The 20,406-nt window shown below is 39.8% G+C and overlaps 1 protein-coding gene across 1 annotated transcript in view; it reads right to left on the bottom strand.

Moving 5' to 3' along the window:
- The window catches only part of PRKAR1B (protein kinase cAMP-dependent type I regulatory subunit beta), an 807,144-nt gene that overhangs the window by 329,864 nt on the left and 456,874 nt on the right, over positions 1-20,406 (bottom strand). The window contains exon 6 of the mRNA XM_053695126.1: positions 8,406-8,452. Coding sequence (XP_053551101.1) covers positions 8,406-8,452 — 47 coding nt within the window. The remainder of the gene's footprint in view (positions 1-8,405; positions 8,453-20,406) is intronic.

Genomic DNA, 20,406 nt, shown 5'->3' with positions numbered 1-20,406 from the left:
TTGTTTCGCTAAATAATTAACCAGAGCTCTGAGGACAAGCTAACCCGATGAGAGTTAACTTTAATTGTTTACATTAAATTTGTAATTTAACTTGTGTGCAAACGTGAAAACACGATATCGCTCTCGAGCACAAATGATAGCGTTCCACTCGTAATCTGGCCCATTATGTTCATGCAGGGTTTTTTCACTAATAATATCAATCCATGACATGTACAATTAATAAATGTCATATTTTTACCAAGAATTAGAGCATGTCAATTTTTTTAATTATCATGACTCTTGTGAAGCATATATAAATCAGATTGCAATGTTACCTTGCATTTGCTTCTACTTTCACATACAAAAAAAATACACAATGTACTTTTTCCACTGATAAAGATATGTTTATCAGTGGAATAAGCGCATGGTGTATTTTGGCACAAACTTGCCTCCTTAGATTTTGCGAGATTAAAAAGGGAATGCTGAAGACTTAAAGTGTTTAGAGAATACATTGGCTTGGCGAACCCGTGAAAGAACTTCAGAAATGCTCAGGGAACACTCCGGTTCAGAGAAACTCATTTCACATAGAAAAAAAAAAAAAGTAAATTTATGCTTACCTGATAAATTAATTTCTTCTATGGTACGACGAGTCCACGGATTCATCCTTTACTTGTGGGATATTATCCTCCTGCTAACAGGAAGTGGCAAAGAGCACCACAGCAGAGCTGTCTATATAGCTCCTCCCTTAGCTCCACCCCCCAGTCATTCGACCGAAGGTACAGGAAGAAAAAGGAGAAACTAAAAGGTGCAGAGGTGACTGAAGTTTAAAATCAAAAAATATAATCTGTCTTAAAATGACATGGCGGGCCGTGGACTTGTCTTACCATAGAAGAAATTAATTTATCAGGTAAGCATCAATTTACTTTTCTTCTATAAGGTACGATGAGTCCACGGATTCATCCTTTACTTGTGGGATACAATACCAAAGCTACAGGACACGGATGAACGGGAGGGACAAGACAGATGGTTAAACAGAAGGCACCACTGCTTGAAGAACTTTTCTCCCAAAAATAGCCTCTGAAGAAGCAAAAGTATCAAATTTGGAAAATTTGGAAAAGGTATGAAGCGAAGACCAAGTCGCAGCCTTACAAATCTGTTCAACAGAAGCATCATTTTTAAAAGCCCATGTGGAAGCCACCGCTCTAGTAGAGTGAGCTGTAATTCTTTCAGGAGGCTGCTGTCCAGCAGTCTCGTATGCCAAACGGATGATGCTTTTCAGCCAAAAAGAAAGAGAGGTAGTCTTAGCTTTTTGACCTCTACGTTTTCCAGAATAGACAACAAACAAAGAAGATGTTTGACGGAAATCTTTGGTTGCTTGCAAGTAAAACTTCAAAGCATGAACCACGTCCAAGTTGTGCAAAAGACGCTCCTTCTTAGAGGAAGAATTAGAACACAGAGAAGGAACAACAATTTCCTGATTGATATTCCTATTAGTAACAACCTTAGGAAGGAATCCAGGTTTGGTACGCAAAACCACCTTATCAGCATGGAAAACAAGATAAGGCGAGTCGCATTGTAATGCAGATAGTTCAGAAACTTTGAGCCGAAGAGATAGCAACTAAAAACAGAACTTTCCAAGATAGAAGCTTAATATCTATGGAATGCATAGGTTCAAACGGAACCCCTTGAAGAACTTTAAGAACTAAATTCAAACTCCATGTCGGAGCAACAGGTTTAAACACAGGCTTGATTCTAACTAAAGCCTGACAGAACGACTGAACGTCTAGAACATCTGCCAGACGCTTGTGCAGTAGAATTGATAAAGCAGATATCTGTCCCTTTAAGGAACTAGCTGATAGCCCCTTCTCCAATCCTTCTTGGAGAAAGGACAAAATCCTAGGAATCCTGATCTTACTCCATGAGTAGCCTTTGGATTCGCACCAATAAAGATATTTACGCCATATCTTATGATAAATTTTCCTAGTGACAGGCTTTCGAGCCTGAATCAAGGTATCTATGACCGACTCAGAGAAACCCCACTTGGATAAAATCAAGCGTTCAATCTCCAAGCAGTCAGCCGCAGAGAAACTAGAATTGGATGCTGGAACGGACCTTGAATCAGAAGGTCCTGTCTCAGTGACAGAGTCCATGGTGGAAGAGATGACATGTCCACCAGGTCTGAATACCAAGTCCTGCGTGGCCACGCAGGTGATATCAAAATCACAGAAGCTCTCTCCTGTTTGATTCTGGCAATCAAACGAGGAAGGAGAGGAAATGGTGGAAATACATAAGCCAAGTTGAACGACCAGTGTACTGGTAGAGCATCTATCAGTACTGCCTGAGGATCCCTTGACCTGGACCCGTAACAAGGAAGTTTGGCGTTCTGACGAGACGCCATCAGATCCAATTCTGGTGTGCCCCATTGCTGAATCAATTGTGCAAACACCTCCAGATGGAGTTCCCACTCCCCCGGATGAAAAGTCTGACGACTTAGAAAATCCGCTTCCCAGTTCTCCACTCCTGGGATATAGATTGCTGATAGATGGCAAGAGTGAGTCTCTGCCCATCGAATTATTTTGGTAACCTCTATCATCGCTAGAGAACTCTTTGTTCCCCCCTGATGATTGATATATGCCACAGTCGTGATATTGTCCGACTGGAATCTTATGAATCTGGCCGAAGCCAGCTGAGGCCACGCCTGAAGCGCGTTGAATATCGCTCTCAGTTCTAGAATATTTATCGGGAGGAGAGCCTCCTCCTGAGTCCACACACCCTGTGCTTTCAGGGAATTCCAGACTGCACCCCAGCCCAATAGGCTGGCGTCCGTCGTCACTATGAACCACGCTGGCCTGCGGAAACACATTCCCTGGGACAGATGATCCTGTGACAACCACCAAAGAAGAGAGTCTCTGGTTTCTTGATCCAAATTTATCTGAGGAGATAAATATGCATAATCCCCATTCCACTGTCTGAGCATGCATAGTTGCAGTGGTCTGAGATGAAAGCGAGCAAACGGAACTATGTACATTGCCGCTACCATTGGTCCGATTACCTCCATACACTGAGCCACTGACGGCCGAGGAATGGAGTGAAGTGCTCGGCAGGTGGTTAAAATCTTTGATTTCCTGACCTCCGTCAGAAAAATTTTCATGTCCACCGAATCTATCAGAGTTCCCAGGAATGGAACTCTTGTGAGAGGGATAAGTGAACTCTTTTTTACGTTCACCTTCCACCCGTGAGATCTTAGAAAAGCCAACACGATGTCCATGTGAGACTTGGCTAGTTGGTAAGTCGACGCCTGAATTAAGATATCGTCCAGATAAGGCGCCACTGCTATGCCCCGCGGCTTTAGAACCGCCAGAAGGGACCCTAGCACGTTTGTGAAAATTCTGGGAGCTGTGGCCAACCCGAAGGGAGGAGCCACAAACTGGTAATGCTTGTCCAGAAAGGCGAACTTGAGGAACTGGTGATGATCTTTGTGGATAGGGATGTGCAGATACGCATCCTTTAAGTCAACGGTGGTCATATATTGACCCTCCTGAATCATTGGAAAAATAGTCTGAATGGTCTCCATCTTGAAAGATGGGACTCTGAGGAATTTGTTTAGGATCTTGAGATCTAAAATTGGTCTGAAGGTTCCCTCTTTTTTGGGAACCACAAACAGATTGGAGTAAAACCCCTGCCCCTGTTCTGCTTTCGGAACTGGGCGGATCACTCCCATGGTATATAGGTCTTCTACATAGCGTAAAAAAGCCTCTCTTTTTGTCTGATTTGCAGACAATTGAGAAAGATGGAATCTCCCCCTTGGAGGAGAATCTTTGAAATCTAGAAGATACCCCTGGGTTACGATTTCCAAAGCCCAGGAGTCCTGAACGTCTCTTGCCCAAGCCTGAGCAAAGAGAGAAAGTCTGCCCCCTACTAGATCCGGTCCCGGATCGAGGGCTACCCCTTCATGCTGTCTTGGTGGCAGCAGCGGGCTTCTTGGCCTGTTTACCTTTGTTCCAAGTCTGGTTAGGTCTCCAGACTGACTTGGATTGAGCAAAATTCCCCTCTGGTTTTGCAGCAGGGGAAGAGGTAGAGGGACCACCTTTGAAGTTTCGAAAGGAAAGAAAATTATTTTGTTTGGTCCTCATCTTGTTTGTCTTATCCTGAGGAAGGGCATGGCCTTTCCCTCCAGTGATGTCTGAAATGATCTCTTTCAGTTCAGGCCCGAATAGGGTCTTACCTTTGAAAGGGATGGCTAAAAGCTTAGATTTTGACGACACGTCAGCAGACCAGGACTTAAGCCATAACGCTCTACGCGCTAAAATGGCAAAACCTGAATTCTTTGCCGCTAATTTAGCCAGTATAAAAGCAGCATCTGTAATGAAAGAATTAGCTAGCTTGAGAGCCCTAATTCTATCCAGAATATCATCAAATGGGGTCTCAACCTGAAGAGCCTCCTCCAGACCCTCGAACCAAAAAGCTGCTGCAGTGGTTACAGGAACAATGCACGCTATAGGTTGGAGAAGAAAACCTTGATGAACAAATATTTTCTTTAGGAGACCCTATAATTTTTTATCCATAGGATCTTTGAAAGCACAACTGTCCTCAATAGTTATAGTTGTACGCTTAGCCAGGGTAGAAATAGCTCAATCCACCTTAGGGACCGTCTGCCACGAGTCCCGCATGGTGTCTGATATGGGAAACATTTTCTTAAAAGTAGGTGGGGAAACGAACGGAATACCTGGTCTATCCCACTCCGTAGTAACAATGTCCGAAATCCTCTTAGGGACCGGAAAAACATCAGTGTAGGCAGGAACCTCTAGAAATCTGTCCATTTTACACAATTTCTCTGGAACTACAATAGGGTCACAATCATCCAGAGTCGCTAAAACCTCCCTGAGAAACAAGCGGATGTGTTCTAGTTTAAATTTAAAAGCCGTCATATCTGAGTCTGTCTGAGGGAACATCTTTCCTGAATCAGAAATCTCTCCCTCAGACAGCAAATCCCTCACTCCCAACTCAGAACATTGTGAGGCTCAGCATTTGTTCTCACACCAGACCTACTGCGCTTCCCCTGCAACCCAGGCAGCTTAGATAAAACCTCTGTGAGGGTAGTATTCATAACTGCGGCCATATCTTGCAGGGTGAAAGAATTAGACGCACTAGAAGTACTTGGCATCACTTGTGCGGGCGTTAATGGTTGTGACACTTGGGGAGAAGTAGATGGCATAACCTGATTCCCTTCTGACTGAGAATCATCCTGCAACATACTTTTAGTAGCTAAAATATGTTCTTTGCAATTTATTGACCTTTCAGTGCATGAGGGACACATTCTAAGTGGGGGTTCCACAATGGCTTCTAAACATATTGAACAATGACTTTCCTCAATGTCAGACATGTTGAACAGGCTAGTAATGACTTCAAATGAGCTTGATAAACACTTTATTTAGTGAAAAAACAACAATCTTAAAAAACGGTACTTCGCCTTTAAGAGAAAAAAAAAAAGCATGCACGTTCTGCAAAACTGCTTTAAAATGGACCAAATTTTCCAAATTTTTGATAGCAGACTCAATTTGTGTAGTTAAGATTGCCCTACAAGAAAATAAAACATTTAACCCCTTAATGTGCAAACTGGATTGAAATCAGGCCTAAATCCGGAAAAAAACACCCCCAGCACCTCGCCACAGCCCTGCTGTGGCGCCTACCTGCCCTCAGGGATTGTAAATATGGGGTTGAAGCTTTGATTTGGCCCAAAACATCCACAAGGGCCCTCAGGAGTTGGAGCTTGCTGCATGAAAAAACTGCGCATCTGAGGCGTGAAAATAGGCCCCTCCCATCTCACTCAATGTCTCTACAGCATCAAAGAACCACACCAGAGCGGTTTTAAACTAGCCATGTGGGTTCTGAGACCCAAATAATAAGCCAAGTGTACCCTCAATAAAGTTGCCCAAAAAAACGTTATTGCCCACAAAACGTTAAAAGCACTCCCAGTTCATAAAACGTTTGCCCACAAATATTAAAAAACTCTGTGTCAATCATTTTTTGATTAGCCCCTTATGCAAGCTTAGTAATGCCCTTCTATAGCTCTTAGGATTACTACTAACCCTTACCCTCATGGGGATACTGTCAGCCTTTCTGAAATACACAGTCTCTCCAGAAAAAAATGACTGAACATAACTCACTGCTATATAGCATGAAAACGTTCCTCACACTGAAGTTTCTTGTACTCCTCAGCCTCTGTGGGAACTGCACTGGATCTTAGTTACAAATGCTAAGCTCATCATCCTCCAGGCAGAAGTCTTCATCCAGCTGCTGCCTGAGAGTAAATAGTACACACCGGTACCATTTAAAACAAAAAACTCTTGCTTGAAGAAATTAAAAACTAATATTTTATCACCTCTTTCACTTTACCCTTCCAAATACTTAGAGTAGGCAAAGAGAATGACTGGGGGGTGGAGCTAAGGGAGGAGCTATATAGAGAGCTCTGCTGTGGTGCTCTTTGTCACTTCCTGTTAGCAGGAGGATAATATCCCACAAGTAAAGGATGAATCCGTGGACTCGTCGTACCTTATAGAAGAAAGTACACTTTTAATTTTGTACTTTAAAGATGATGCTTACTGTGTACATTAAGGCCTAGTTTCCATTGTTGTAAACTGTATCTCCATTAAAGGGACACTAAAGACCTAGAGATTTGTATATAACATAACGGCTCAGAGCCGTCGCTAGCACTCACCCACCTTGAGGGCAATCTGGGGGCTCCGACCTACTCCCACCCCGGCGATCTGGCTAGTGAGAAATATCGCTGGGGCTTCACTATTTGCGCGGTGACGTAACGCGCAATGACGTGATGAGGTCACCGCGCAACTTTATTTAAAATTAACAATGGACAATATAGGGAAATGGGGGCATGCTGCTTAGAAGCCTGTATCTCAGGCAGCTACAGACCTCCAAGAACCACTGTTGTAAAGGTAATCGCCTACCCTTTCCAACGTTATATGACTTAGGGACAAAATATATTTTATATATTTTAAAAAGTAAAAAAAAAATCTAAAATCCAGCTTAGCACCAAGGTGGGAAATGGTTTAGCAGCCAAAGGGTTAAAAAACATTTGGGGTGCCAAGGTTAGCCATCACTGCTCTATACTAACATTATGACCATGGCTAGCCTGATGACTAAAGCCCAGACTGGCTCTTCCAAATAAGGCAAATGGTGGGTGGAGTTAAAGGGCCATAATACCCAAATGTTTAAACACTTGAAAGTGATGCAGCATAGCTGTAAAAGGCTGACTAGAAAATATCACCTGAACATCTCTATGTAAAAAAGTAAGATATTTTACCTCAAAAGTTCCTCAGTAGCCACCTCCCATTGTAAAGGATTTCTAAGCAGCATTTTAGTGTGTCTGTCCTGGGACAGCTGAAAGGATGAGCCTCGCGAACTCTCATATTATTTCACCAATCAGGTAAAGGAAGCTTACTATGAAATCTCATGAGAGTTAAGTCAAATCTCATGAGATCACAGTAAGAGTTCATGACCTCAGCACTGCTGATGCTGATTGGCTGCTGTTCATTTCTTCATTTATTTATTTTTTACCTGCAGCTGGGAGCAGGTGAAGTATAACTTTTTACACAGAACTTACTCTGCTGAGCTGAGGAGATTGTGAGGTAAAATATCTTCCTTTTTTACATAGTGATGCTCAGGTGATATTTTCCTGTCAGCTTTTTACAGTTATACTGCATCAGTTTCAAGTGATTTAGCATATGAGTATTATGTCCCTTTAAGACTAATATGTTATTCTATAGCAACACAATAGAAATGTCTTGTAATGTCTTGTACAAGGTGTTTAATGTCCCTTTAGGGACCATGAAGATGTTTTTGTTACCACCATTTTACATACTTCTACAACAGCAAAGGAAACTAAAGCCTAAATATGTTTCTTTTCCTGTGTACTTTACATAAGTGTTTTATGGTGATGCTGTATCCTTTTTATACAATTTTTTAAATATAATTAAAGGGACATAATACTCATATGCTAAATCACTTGAAACTGATGCAGTATAACTGTAAAAAGCTGACAGGAAAATATCACCTGAGCATCTCTATGTAAAAAAGGAAGATATTTTACCTCACAATTTCCTTAGCTCACCAGAGTAAGTTCTGTGTAAAAACGTTATACTCAGCTGCTGCCCACCTGCAGGTATTTTTTTTTTTTTTTTTTTAAATGAAGAAATTAACAGCAGCCAATCAGCATCAGCAGTAAATTTTGTCGTGTTTCTTACAAGTTTTATATAATTGTTTTATTTAAATGAATTGCACCTATGGACAGCGTTGCGGAATAGGTTGGTGCTTCATAAATAAAGTATAATAATACTAATAATATGACAGGACATATAACAGCTACATCTATTCCATTTAAATATTAGAATCACAGAAATAATACTTACATCAGCTTCACCTTGGTCAATGACATAGAAATTGTCTCCCTCATCCCCTAAGGAAAGATAAAAAAAAACATTGATATAAGTATAAGAATAGCTTGAGATGCAACAAATAAATATAACTTTAAAGGGACACAAAACACAAGACTTTTCTTTCATGATTCAGAGAGAGACAACAAACGTTCCTATTTCCTTCTAGTATCACATTTACTTTGTTCTCTTGGTATCCTTTGAAAAGCAGACAGGTAGGTTAAGGAGAGTGCACGTGTCTGGAACACTACAGGGCAGCAGTTTTGCAAGAAACTTTTTAACAATGCTATACAGCAAGCAGTTTTCTTCACAATCTGCTGCCCTATATTGGTCCAGATGCTTCCGCAGGGCCTACCTAGGTATGCTATTCACCAAAGAATACAATGAGAGTAAAGAAAGTTAGATAACAGAAGTAGATTATAACTTTTTAAAAAGCTCTATTTTAATCAAGAAAGAAAAACATTGGGTTTTATGTCCCTTTAATTTTCCTTTAAAGGGACATGAAACCCAAATATTTTCTTTAATGAATTAGGTAGAACATAAAATATTAAACAACTTTCCAGTTTACTTCTATTATCAAATTTGCTTCATTCTCTTAGTATCATTTGTTGAAGGAGCAGCAATGCACTACTGGTTTCTAACTGAACACATGGGTGAGCCAATGACAATCAGTATAAATATGCAGCCACCAATCAGCAGATAGAACCTTGGTTCTTTGCTGCTCCTGAGCTTTCCTAGATAAACCTTTCAGCAAAGGATAACAAGAGAAGGAAGCACATTAAATAATAAATAGAAGTAAATTGGAAACTTGTTCTGCCTAAATCATGAATGTTTATTAAAAGGGGCATTAAACATTTCATTTTAAAATTATAAAATAAAATGCTTAATTAATTTTGTATAGCAAAACAACTGACATATGATATTTAGTACCTAAGGACCATGCCGCCTGCTATAATCCAAGGGCACAGTGGTGTTTCTGTGGGACATTACCTAAATGTTTTATATTTCCTCTGAATAGATTTTAGGGATTTTCCAAGTTTACAAATGTTTAAATAGATTTTGAGATTGTAATACAAAATGTTTAATTGTATGCAATAAGAATGTTTGTAGTATACTTTTATTATCTATCTTTTGCTGTAGATTTAATTTGAAACTTCTAGTTTTCCCTTTTCTGAGAATTGGAAGTGCACACTGCAGATTTCAAAAGCCTAACCGTCTACATATCTGTCACCAATTGGCCTCAGCAAAGATGTAAGAGGAACTGCAAAAGGATTAAAGGGACACTAAACCCACATTTTTTCTTTCATTGTTCAGATAGGGCAGCAATTTTAAGCAACTTTGTAATTTACTGCTATTATCATTTGTTCTTCCTTTTCTTGCTATCTTTATTTAAAAAGCAGGAATGTAAAGCTTAATAGCCGGCCCAATTTTTGGTTCAGAACCTGGGTTATGCTTGCTTATTTGTTTTCTAAATGTAGTCACCACTAAGCAAGCACTAACCATGGGGCTGAACCTAAAATGGTCCGGCTCCTAAGCTTAAAGGGACACTTTACCCAAATTTTTTCTTATGTAATTCAGAAAGAGCATGCAATTTTAAGCAACGTTCTAATTTACTCCTATTTTCAATTTTTCTTCGTTCTCTTGCTATTATTATTTAAAAAAGAAGGCATCTAAGCTTTTTTTTTGTTTTAGTACTCTGGACAGCACTTTTTTATTGGTGGATAAATTTATCCACCAATCAGCAAGGACAAAACAGGTTGTTCACCAAAAATGGGCCGGCATCTAAACTTACATTCTTGCATTTCAAATAAAGATTCCAAGAGAATGAAGAAAATTTGATAATAGGAGTAAATTAGAAAGTTGCTTAAAATTTCATGCTCTATCTGAATCATGAAAGAACATTTTTGGTTACAGTGTCCCTTTAACATTCCTAATTTTAAATAAAGATAGCAAGATTCCAAGAGAACAAAGAAAAATTGATAATAGGAGTAAATTAGAAAGTTGCTTAAAATTCCATGCTCTGTCTGAATTTTGAAAGAAAAAGAATTTGGGTTTAGTATCCCTTTAAGTTTTCCTTACAAAAGGGCATTTGCAAGTCTTGTATACTCAGTAACAGGTCTGGATTAGTTCCTCCAAATAAGGATAGATGGGTGGTGTTTGACCATTGCAATAATTTGTATTAAAGAAGGTGTCAATTAGGCACGTGCATTCAGATCATTTGTGAAGAAGGTGGCCGCTAGTGGCATTTAGAGCCAGATTTCTTCCTTGTGAAAGTGCAACACACTAAGTGCTGGATTTGCGGACATCATCCAGCGCTACAGAAGTTTGCAGTACTGTACAGCACTGTACATGATAATGATAATAATCACTTATAAACCAAATGCACGTGCCTAGTGCATTAAAAGCATTTTTATTCTGGGCATCCTCCACCTCTCTAACAAACATTTTTCTTTATAGGGGTTAGGAAGTTGTGATGCAGAGTGACAGTTTAGAGGTTAATAGCAGTTCCCCCCTTGTTTATGAGGTAAGCATACATTTTAGTTTACTTTCAGAAGCTGGTGAGAGTCCACAAGAACATGTGGAATCCAATTAAAAATACCATGACATGGAGCAGGACAAATACAGGTAGGGAGGTATGTTACTGATAAAGTACTTTTCAGCCAAAGGCCGGCTCATCAGGGGTAAAATTGTAACCATGGTATAATTTGGCAAACGTATGCAAGAAAGACCAAGTAGCTGCCTTACAGATCTTATCCACCAAGTCATCATTATGAAAGGCTCTAAAAGTAGTAACTGACCTGTGGAATAAGCAGTAATATGATCAGCATGAGTCTTCCCTGCTAGCAGGTATGCCTTTCTTATTAAGGCCTTGGGGCATATTTGTCAAGCTCTGTATGGAGCTTGATGCCCTGAGTTTCCGGCGAGCTTTCAGGCTCGCCGGAAACAGAAGGTATGAATCAGCGCTCCATAACCTGTCCACCTGCTCTGAGGCGGCGGACAGAAATCAACCCGATCGAATACGATCGGGTTGATTGACATCCCCTGCTAGCGGCCGATTGGCAGCGAATCTGCAGGGGGCGGTATTGCACCAGCAGTTCACAAAAACAGCTGGTGCAATTATAAATGCTGAGAGTGTATGCTGTCGGCATTTATCAATGTGCAGCAGACATGATACGCTACATCATATCATGTCCGCTCACACTATAATAAATTGACCCCCTTGAATCAAGCAGCTAAAGTAACAGATAAAAATTGACAAAAATGTGCCAAGGAAAATCACTCCTCAAGCTGAGGAAATGCCTAGCAGAAAAAGAACGTTCCCAGATAAGAACTGATGGTCTAACCCATATATAGGTTCAAATGGAGGAGCTGGAGACTTCCAGAGACAGAGGCCTAATTTTTTTCGAATTGTCTCAGATGGTACCAAATGTGCCTACAATGTGTGTAGTATCTCTAGGCTATGTGGAAATATATCTACAAGAGATATCTAAAAGGGGGTGTCAGAAAACAAGAATACAAATAAAAATTAAGTATCATTAAAAATTAACAATAAAAAATAAAAAAAATATTAAAATAAATTAATCATAAGCAAATATCTATTATAATAACAAGTCCAACATAATTGAACTCACACTTTGTGTTGGCACCTTTTTTGGCACACTTTATGTTGGCACCTTTGTTTATATGTGCCAACACAAAGTGTGAGTTGATTTATATGGGAAAATGTTCCCTTTGATCCATTTACAATATTACGCTATGTGGCACCCCTTTGTTTATTATATACCTCTAGGCTATGCAAGTAGATGCTCAGATAAACAGTCGCTGGGCAGAAGAAGCTAAAAGATCTGGATGTATCTAGGGGCCTGTGACATCTCCCACTTGGAGAAGTTTTTCACATCCTTGCTGAACTCCTCCCCTCCCCTCTATTCATAAAGGCATTATTGGGGGGGGGGGGTGTTAAGGTGTCTCATATGGATTAGAAAACCCCTCTCGATGTCAAGAATCAGAGCATTTCAGAATTCATGTTTTCTTTGTGGAGCAAAAAAAATTATAGTATAGTAGGGTATTACTGGGAGTATGGAGTGGAACAAAGTATTGTGTATACTTTTTTTCTATGTTGTACAGCTCTATATATTTGTTGCTGTTAAATAAAGTTTAGTTATAAAAACATTGTTGTGGGAAATTCTAAAAATTCAAAACATAAAAGATAAAAAGGTAAGAATGTTGCAACAAATCCAAACAGATAGCTTTATTGTGTATCACAGATTAGCCTTTTTATGTAAAAACAATATCAAGAAACTTTCAAGGTCTTTGAGCTAAGTCAACCCCTATTTGGCTCACAGCATATTTTTCACAGCAGAGAGCTCTCTATCTAAGGTTTCAGTAGAGTGTGAACTCAATAGTACAGTGCAATTTTACACTATATATAGCGTATGTTTATAGAGAAAATTAATGAAACGGGATTACCTAAGAAAGTAATCAGTTCTGAAGGCTAAAATAAATGGTTATGGGGATAACCTGAGATGAAAAGGAGAAACTTGTATAAAAAAAACAACTAAAAAACAAACAGAATTATTAAAAAAAGGCAAGAAACCCCACATTTTTATTTCATGATTCAGAAAGAGAAAACAATTTTTAAAAAGTTTCCAATTTACTTTTATTATCAAATGTGCTGTGTTATTCTTTGTAGAAGAGATATCTAGATACATTGAGGCCTCTTTATCATAGGTCTTGCGGACCTGATCCGACAGTGCGGATCAGGTCCGCAAGACCTCGCTGAATGCGGAGAGCAATACGCTCTCCGTATTCAGCATTGCACCAGCAGATCACAAGAGCTGCTGGTGCAACGCCGCCCACTGCAGACTCGTGGCCAATCGGCCGCCAACATGGGGTGTCAATCAACCTGATCGCACTCGATCGGGTTGAATTCCGGCGATTCCTGTCTGCCTCATCAGAGCAGGCGGACAGGGTTATGGAGCAGCGGTCTTTAGACCGCTGCTTCATAACTGGTGTTTCTGGCGAGTCTGCAGGCTCTCCAGAAACATGGGCCCTCAAGCTCCGTACGGAGCTTGATAAATGGCCCTCATAGTGTGGACATGTCGAGAGCACTATATGACAGGAAATAGTGCTGCCATCTAGGTCTCTTGCTAATGTATAACAGCCATAGTGCTGCACACCCCAAAACATAACTTTACTCCTTTTCAAAAAAGGATAACAATAAAACGAAGACAATTTGATAATAGAAGTATCGGTACATTGGAAAGTTGTTTAAAATTCTATGTTCTACCTTAATCATAAAAGGAAACGTTTGGGTTTTATGTCCCATTAATGAATGTAGAACTTATTCCTGGCTATAATTATCTTTCAAACCTAAATGAATCAAACAAATAAAAAGGCTGATGCTTTTTATTTCCATACAATCCCTGAATAAAACAAGAAAAACTTTATTGAGAAAGCAATAAAATGGCATTAAACACTAAATGTATGCTAGATAAAATGATGTTTTTAAAGCGAAGATTAGCCTGAGAGTAATATGCAGATGCTTTTTTAAAATATTAGTTGATTGAATTTTAAAAAATAGTAACCTTTTAGTGATCTTAAAACAATGGCCGTCAGCATGTTGTAGCCTAGGATTCCTTCTCAGCTGAGGTGAATTAGGGTCACTAGAGTGTACAACCAATAACTGTGTGAAAAATAACAGTGCTAAATCAGGAGTCTGCACTTCAACTTTTGAAGGAATTGAAAAGGCCACAATGTCCAGAAATAAATATAGAAGGGGACAAAATAAACAATGAAAGTATGTTAAAGTATTTTTTTATTTACTGTTTTCAGTTGTTAAAGGACCACTAACTACAAAATTAAAGTTTCATGATACAGATAAAGTATGTAATCAATTTTTCCTCCAAAAATACTTCCATTACCATTCTTTTTATACACACACTTTCTGAGGTTCCAGCTCCCACTGAGCATGTGCACAGTATATTTGTATATGTATTTTGTGATTGGCTGGTGGCTCTCACATGATACTGGGGGGGGGGGGGGGGGATTGGATTCACTTTGAAATTTGCCAGAAAATATTGTACTGCTCATTTGAAATTCAAAGTGCTATTGCCTTGTCTTTTTATTGTGTATGTGTCAATGATTAAATTCTACTGTATTTAGTGGTCTTTTAAAGGGACAGTAAAGTCATAATTAGACATTTATGATTTAGACAGAACATGCAATTTTAAACAACTTTCCAATTTATTTCTATTATTTAATTTGCTTCCTTCTCTTGTTATCATTTGCTGAAAAGGTTTATCTAGGTAAGCTCAGGAGCAGCAAAGAACTTGGGTTCTAGCTGCTGATTGGTGGCTGCATATATATATATATATATATATATATACCGATTGTCATTGGCTCACCCATGTGTTTATTTCAAACAAGTAGTACATTGCTGCTCCTTCAACAAATGATACCAATGAAGCAAATTTGATAATAGAAGTAAACTAGAAAGTTGTTTAAAATTGGATGTTCTACCTAAATCATAAAAGTAAAAATTTGGGGGGTTTAAGTCCCTTTAAGTACTTGTTATCGGAATTTAACTAAAACTGACATATATAATGGCTGTTTCACACCTTTAAAGTTTACATTACAGTTATATTGATATAAACCCTTTGACGGGAAATCATAATTTTCATGTGAAAGATTAAAGGGACAGTCAACACCAGAATTTTTGTTGTTTTAAAAACATAATTTATGTAAGAACTTACCTGATAAATTAATTTCTTTCATATTGGCAAGAGTCCATGAGCTAGTGACGTATGGGATATACAATCCTACCAGGAGGGGCAAAGTTTCCCAAACCTTAAAATGCCTATAAATACACCCCTCACCACACCCACAATTCAGTTTAATGAATAGCCAAGTAGTGGGGTGATAAAAAAAGGAGTAAAAAGCATCAAAAAAAGGGATTGGAAATAATTGTGCTTTATACAAAAAACCATAACCACCATAAAAAGGGTGGGCCTCATGGACTCTTGCCAATATGAAAGAAATTAATTTATCAGGTAAGTTCTTACATAAATTATGTTTTCTTTCATGTAATTGGCAAGAGTCCATGAGCTAGTGATGTATAGGATAGTAATACCCAAAGCTTTAGCCAAGATGCCAAGGAAATGGCAGAAGCCTTCTGACCTTTCCTAGAACCAGAAAATATAACAAATAGACTAGAAGTCTTCCTGAAATCTTTAGTAGCTTCAACATAATATTTCAAAGCTCTTACCACATCCAAAGAATGTAAAGATCTCTCCAGAGAATTCTTAGGACTAGGATACAAAGAGGGGACAACAATTTCCCTATTAATGTTGTTAGAATTAACAACCTTAGGTAGAAATTTAAATTAAGTCCGCAAAACTGAATTGTGGGTGTGGTGAGGGGTGTATTTATAGGCATTTTGAAGTTTGGGAAACTTTGCCCCTCCTGGTAGGATTGTATATCCCATACGTCACTAGCTCATGGACTCTTGCCAATTACATGAAAGAAAGATAGATAATCCCTTAATTACCCATTCCCCAGTTTTGCATAACCAACACACGTTTTACCTCTGTAATCACCTTGTATCTATGCCTCTGCAGACTGCTCCCTTATTTAATTTCTTTTGACAGACTTGCACTTTAGCCAATCAGTGTTCACTCCTCTGTAAATTCACATGCATGAGTTCACTGTTATCTATATGAAACACATGAACTAACACTCTCTAGTGGTGAAAAATTGTCAAAATGCATTTAGATTAGAGGTGGCCTTCAAAGTCTAAGAAATTTGCATATGAACCTCCTAAATTTAGCTTTCAACTAAGAATACTAAGAGAACAAAGCAAAATTGGTGATAAAAGTAAATTGGAAAGTTGTTTAAAATTACATGCCCTATTTGAATCATGAAAGTTTTTTTGGGTCTTGACTGTCCCTTTAACCTACTTAATTCAAATCCATCCTGATACCGGTAAACTATCTGAAAGTCTGCTTCTAGAAGAGGATTTTAACAATTCTCATACTATAAATTGTCAAACCACTTGTTCCTCCATCACTATAGAGAACAAGGTTTGTGATTGCGCAGTTTCTATTACTGTAGGAAGATGGGGAGATGAGATTCTTTATATTGTAGATTGCAACAATTAAAAACACAATTGTTGCACATCCTCATTTAAAAAAAAAAGCCTGTGCAAAAGATCCTGGTTGCCAACAAACAAGACGGAATGGCAAACTGTAAAATCCTATTCACAAAGACGCGATTGACAATTAAAATCCCATTTATGAAGATGAGATTGCTGTAAATGAGTCATGACAACATGAGCGCGAATTAGAAACAAACGTTTACAGAACGCGATTGTTACATGCCATTTTGTACCGTGTTGTGGTCGTGATTTGCATTTTCTCAATTTTCCTGCAGATCGTATTAGCCGGGTTTTAAAGGGGACACACCTCTATGCACGATAAGTCCAAACAAAGTCACAACAGTGTGTTTCAAAGTGCTTGTGTCTAAATGACTGCCTTTGTGACAATGTGTGCTTCCACTATAAAACCCAGTCAAAAAAGAATTATTTAGATTGAAGGTATCCTAGGCAGATATTCTAGGTTCGGCTTTCTATGCGCGTCAGGTTAGCGCACAACTGAAAACTTTTTACTTTCAATTTGCAATATGAGCAGTACACAAGGCGCGCAAAAAGCTTACTTTTAGATCAGTTAAAGCTCGAAATAAGGGGAAGTCTATGTAGACTTCCTCTTATTTCAGTTCTTTTGACAGACTTGCATTTTAGCCAATCAGTGCTGACTCATAGGTAACTCCACAGGAAAGAGCACAATGTTATCTATATGGCACATGTAGACTAGTGCTGTCTAGCTGTGAAAAACTGTCTGCACTAAGATAAAAAAGGTGGCCTTTAAGGGCTTAGAAATTACCATATGAGCCTACCTTGGTTTAGCTTTAAACAAAGAATACCAAGAGAACAAAGCAAATTTGATGATAAAAATAAATTGGAAAGTTGTTACACGCCCTATCTGAATCATGAAAGTTTAATTTTGACTACAGGGAGTGCAGAATTAGTTGTATTTTTGAGGATTAATTTTATTATTGAACAACAACCATGTTCTCAATGAACCCAAAAAACTCATTAATATCAAAGCTGAATAGTTTTGGAAGTAGTTTTTAGTTTGTTTTTAGTTATAGCTATTTTAGGGGGATATCTGTGTGTGCAGGTGACTATTACTGTGCATAATTATTAGGCAACTTAACAAAAAACAAATATATACCCATTTAAATTATATATTTTTACCAGTGAAACCAATATAACATCTCAACATTCACAAATATACATTTCTGACATTCAAAAACAAAACAAAAACAAATCAGTGACCAATATAGCCACCTTTCTTTGCAAGGACACTCAAAAGCCTGCCATCCATGGATTCTGTCAGTGTTTTGATCTGTTCACCATCAACATTGCGTGCAGCAGCAACCACAGCCTCCCAGACACTGTTCAGAGAGGTGTACTGTTTTCCCTCCTTGTAAATCTCACATTTGATGATGGACCACAGGTTCTCAATGGGGTTCAGATCAGGTGAACAAGGAGGCCATGTCATTAGATTTTCTTCTTTTATACCCTTTCTTGCCAGCCACGCTGTGGAGTACTTGGACGCGTGTGATGGAGCATTGTCCTGCATGAAAATCATGTTTTTCTTGAAGGATGCAGACTTCCTCCTGTACCACTGCTTGAAAAAGGTGTCTTCCAGAAACTGGCAGTAGGACTGGGAGTTGAGCTTGACTCCATCCTCAACCGAAAAGGCCCCACAAGCTCATCTTTGATGATACCTGCCCAAACCAGTACTCCACCTTGCTGGCGTCTGAGTCGGACTGGAGCTCTCTGCCCTTTACCAATCCAGCCACGGGCCATCCATCTGGCCCATCAAGATTCACTCTCATTTCATCAGTCATAAAACCTTAGAAAAATCAGTCTTGAGATATTTCTTGGCCCAGTCTTGACGTTTCAGCTTGTGTGTCTTGTTCAGTGGTGGTCGTCTTTCAGCCTTTCTTACCTTGGCCATGTCTCTGAGTATTGCACACCTTGTGCTTTTGGGCACTCCAGTGATGTTGCAGCTCTGAAATATGGCCAAACTGGTGGCAAGTGGCATCTTGGCAGCTGCACGCTTGACTTTTCTCAGTTCATGGGCAGTTATTTTGCGCCTTAGGTTTTTCCACACGCTTCTTGCGACCCTGTTGACTATTTTGAATGAAACGCTTGATTGTTCGATGATCACGCTTCAGAAGCTTTGCAATTTTAAGAGTGCTGCATCCCTCTGCAAGATATCTCACTATTTTTGACTTTTCTGAGCCTGTCAAGTCCTTCTTTTGACCCATTTTGCCAAAGGAAAGGAAGTTGCCTAATAATTATGCACACCCCTTCTCATTACAGAGATGCACATCACCTAATATGCTTAATTGGTAGTAGGCTTTCAAGCCTATACAGCTTGGAGTAAGACAACATGCATAAAGAGGATGATGTGGTCAAAATACTCATTTGCCTAATAATTCTGCACTCCCTGTAGACTATCCCTTTAAACAACTAATATTGGAGGCGGAGCTAACTGCAGAAAGAAGTGGACGCATAGAGTGAGAGCTCCCTGATTTTGGGCAACAAAACTGGGCTTTTTGCACTAAAGAAAGACCACATTAAAGCAGCACTCTTTAAGGAAAGATAAAAAGTCTCTTTATTAAGGTCCTTTAAAATAACACAATCCAACAATGGGGGTAAACACAAGACATCCTTACGCGTTTCGTGCCCAACTGGCACTTAGTCATAGGATCCTATGACTAAGTGCCAGTTGGGCACGAAACGCGTAAGGATGTCTTGTGTTTACCCCCATTGTTGGATTGTGTTATTTTAAAGGACCTTAATAAAGAGACTTTTTATCTTTCCTTAAAGAGTGCTGCTTTAATGTGGTCTTTCTGGAGTTGGTATTACGGCTTGCTCAGCCGTTAAGCGTGCACCACGTCATAACATTCAGCTCACGCCCCAAACAATTGCAGCACGCTACCCTGTTTGTGGAGGAGACTGTCGGCTCTAGCCTTGGAGCAGCGTAGAGGATCTGTTTAGTCTTTTTGCACTAAAACCCAGGCTAGTTCAGGACCGGCTTACCCCTTTAGGGCTTGTAAAGTGTAGCCTAGCTCTATTGGGGGTGAACACTTATGCATCGGGCACTGCTAACACTAACCGGCCCGGCGGTGTTTGAGGAGGGACTACCTGCATGTAACAGCACAGATCCGGCGGGTCGCACTCCACTACAGAACCCCAAGACTACCGGGACAGGACTGAACTTACCTGGCTTCCGACAGAGTCTGCACACTGACCCGGTATAGCGGAGTGTTGAGGTCTCGCTGAGACTTGGCGCGAAGATCCGCCATCTTGCTTGGGGCATCTTTCTACTGGGCCACCGTACTTCGCCCGTGCAGGGCCTAGAGAGACGGCACAGATACCACCAGAGGTGCCGGGTGTCGGTTGGACCACAAGGGACGTCGGATCCACACGACAGTAGAGAGGAACACTCATCTGGAGGTAGGGGGGACCCAGGGAGGAGATTGAAGAGGTGAGGTGGCCCACAGACTAAAGAATAGCACACGATCCACACCAGGGCCTTACTTGCTCCCAGAGGAGCCTAATAAACACCGGACTTACAGTGTCCATTATAACAAAGCCTCAGGGAATAGCTATTAAGGGTCATACTCCTGAGGCCCTTTTTGGAACTGCCGAACCAGCACTGTTCTGACCTCCACCACAAATATACTTAAGCTCCACTAACCCCCTCACCAACGTTTCTCCCAGTTACCCCCTGAAACAATCACAATTGTCAATCCATTATAGAACTTGGATACTGAGAGTAGAGCTTAGAGGCCCAGGACTGTGCTACAATAGTGTACTGTTAACCTTTCAGGCAAAAGCATCACA

Source organism: Bombina bombina, chromosome 11, assembly GCF_027579735.1.
Source record: "Bombina bombina isolate aBomBom1 chromosome 11, aBomBom1.pri, whole genome shotgun sequence".
NCBI lineage: Eukaryota > Metazoa > Chordata > Amphibia > Anura > Bombinatoridae > Bombina > Bombina bombina.
The sequence above is the reverse complement of the archived record's forward strand: the minus strand, read 5'-3'. Positions and strand labels throughout refer to the sequence as shown.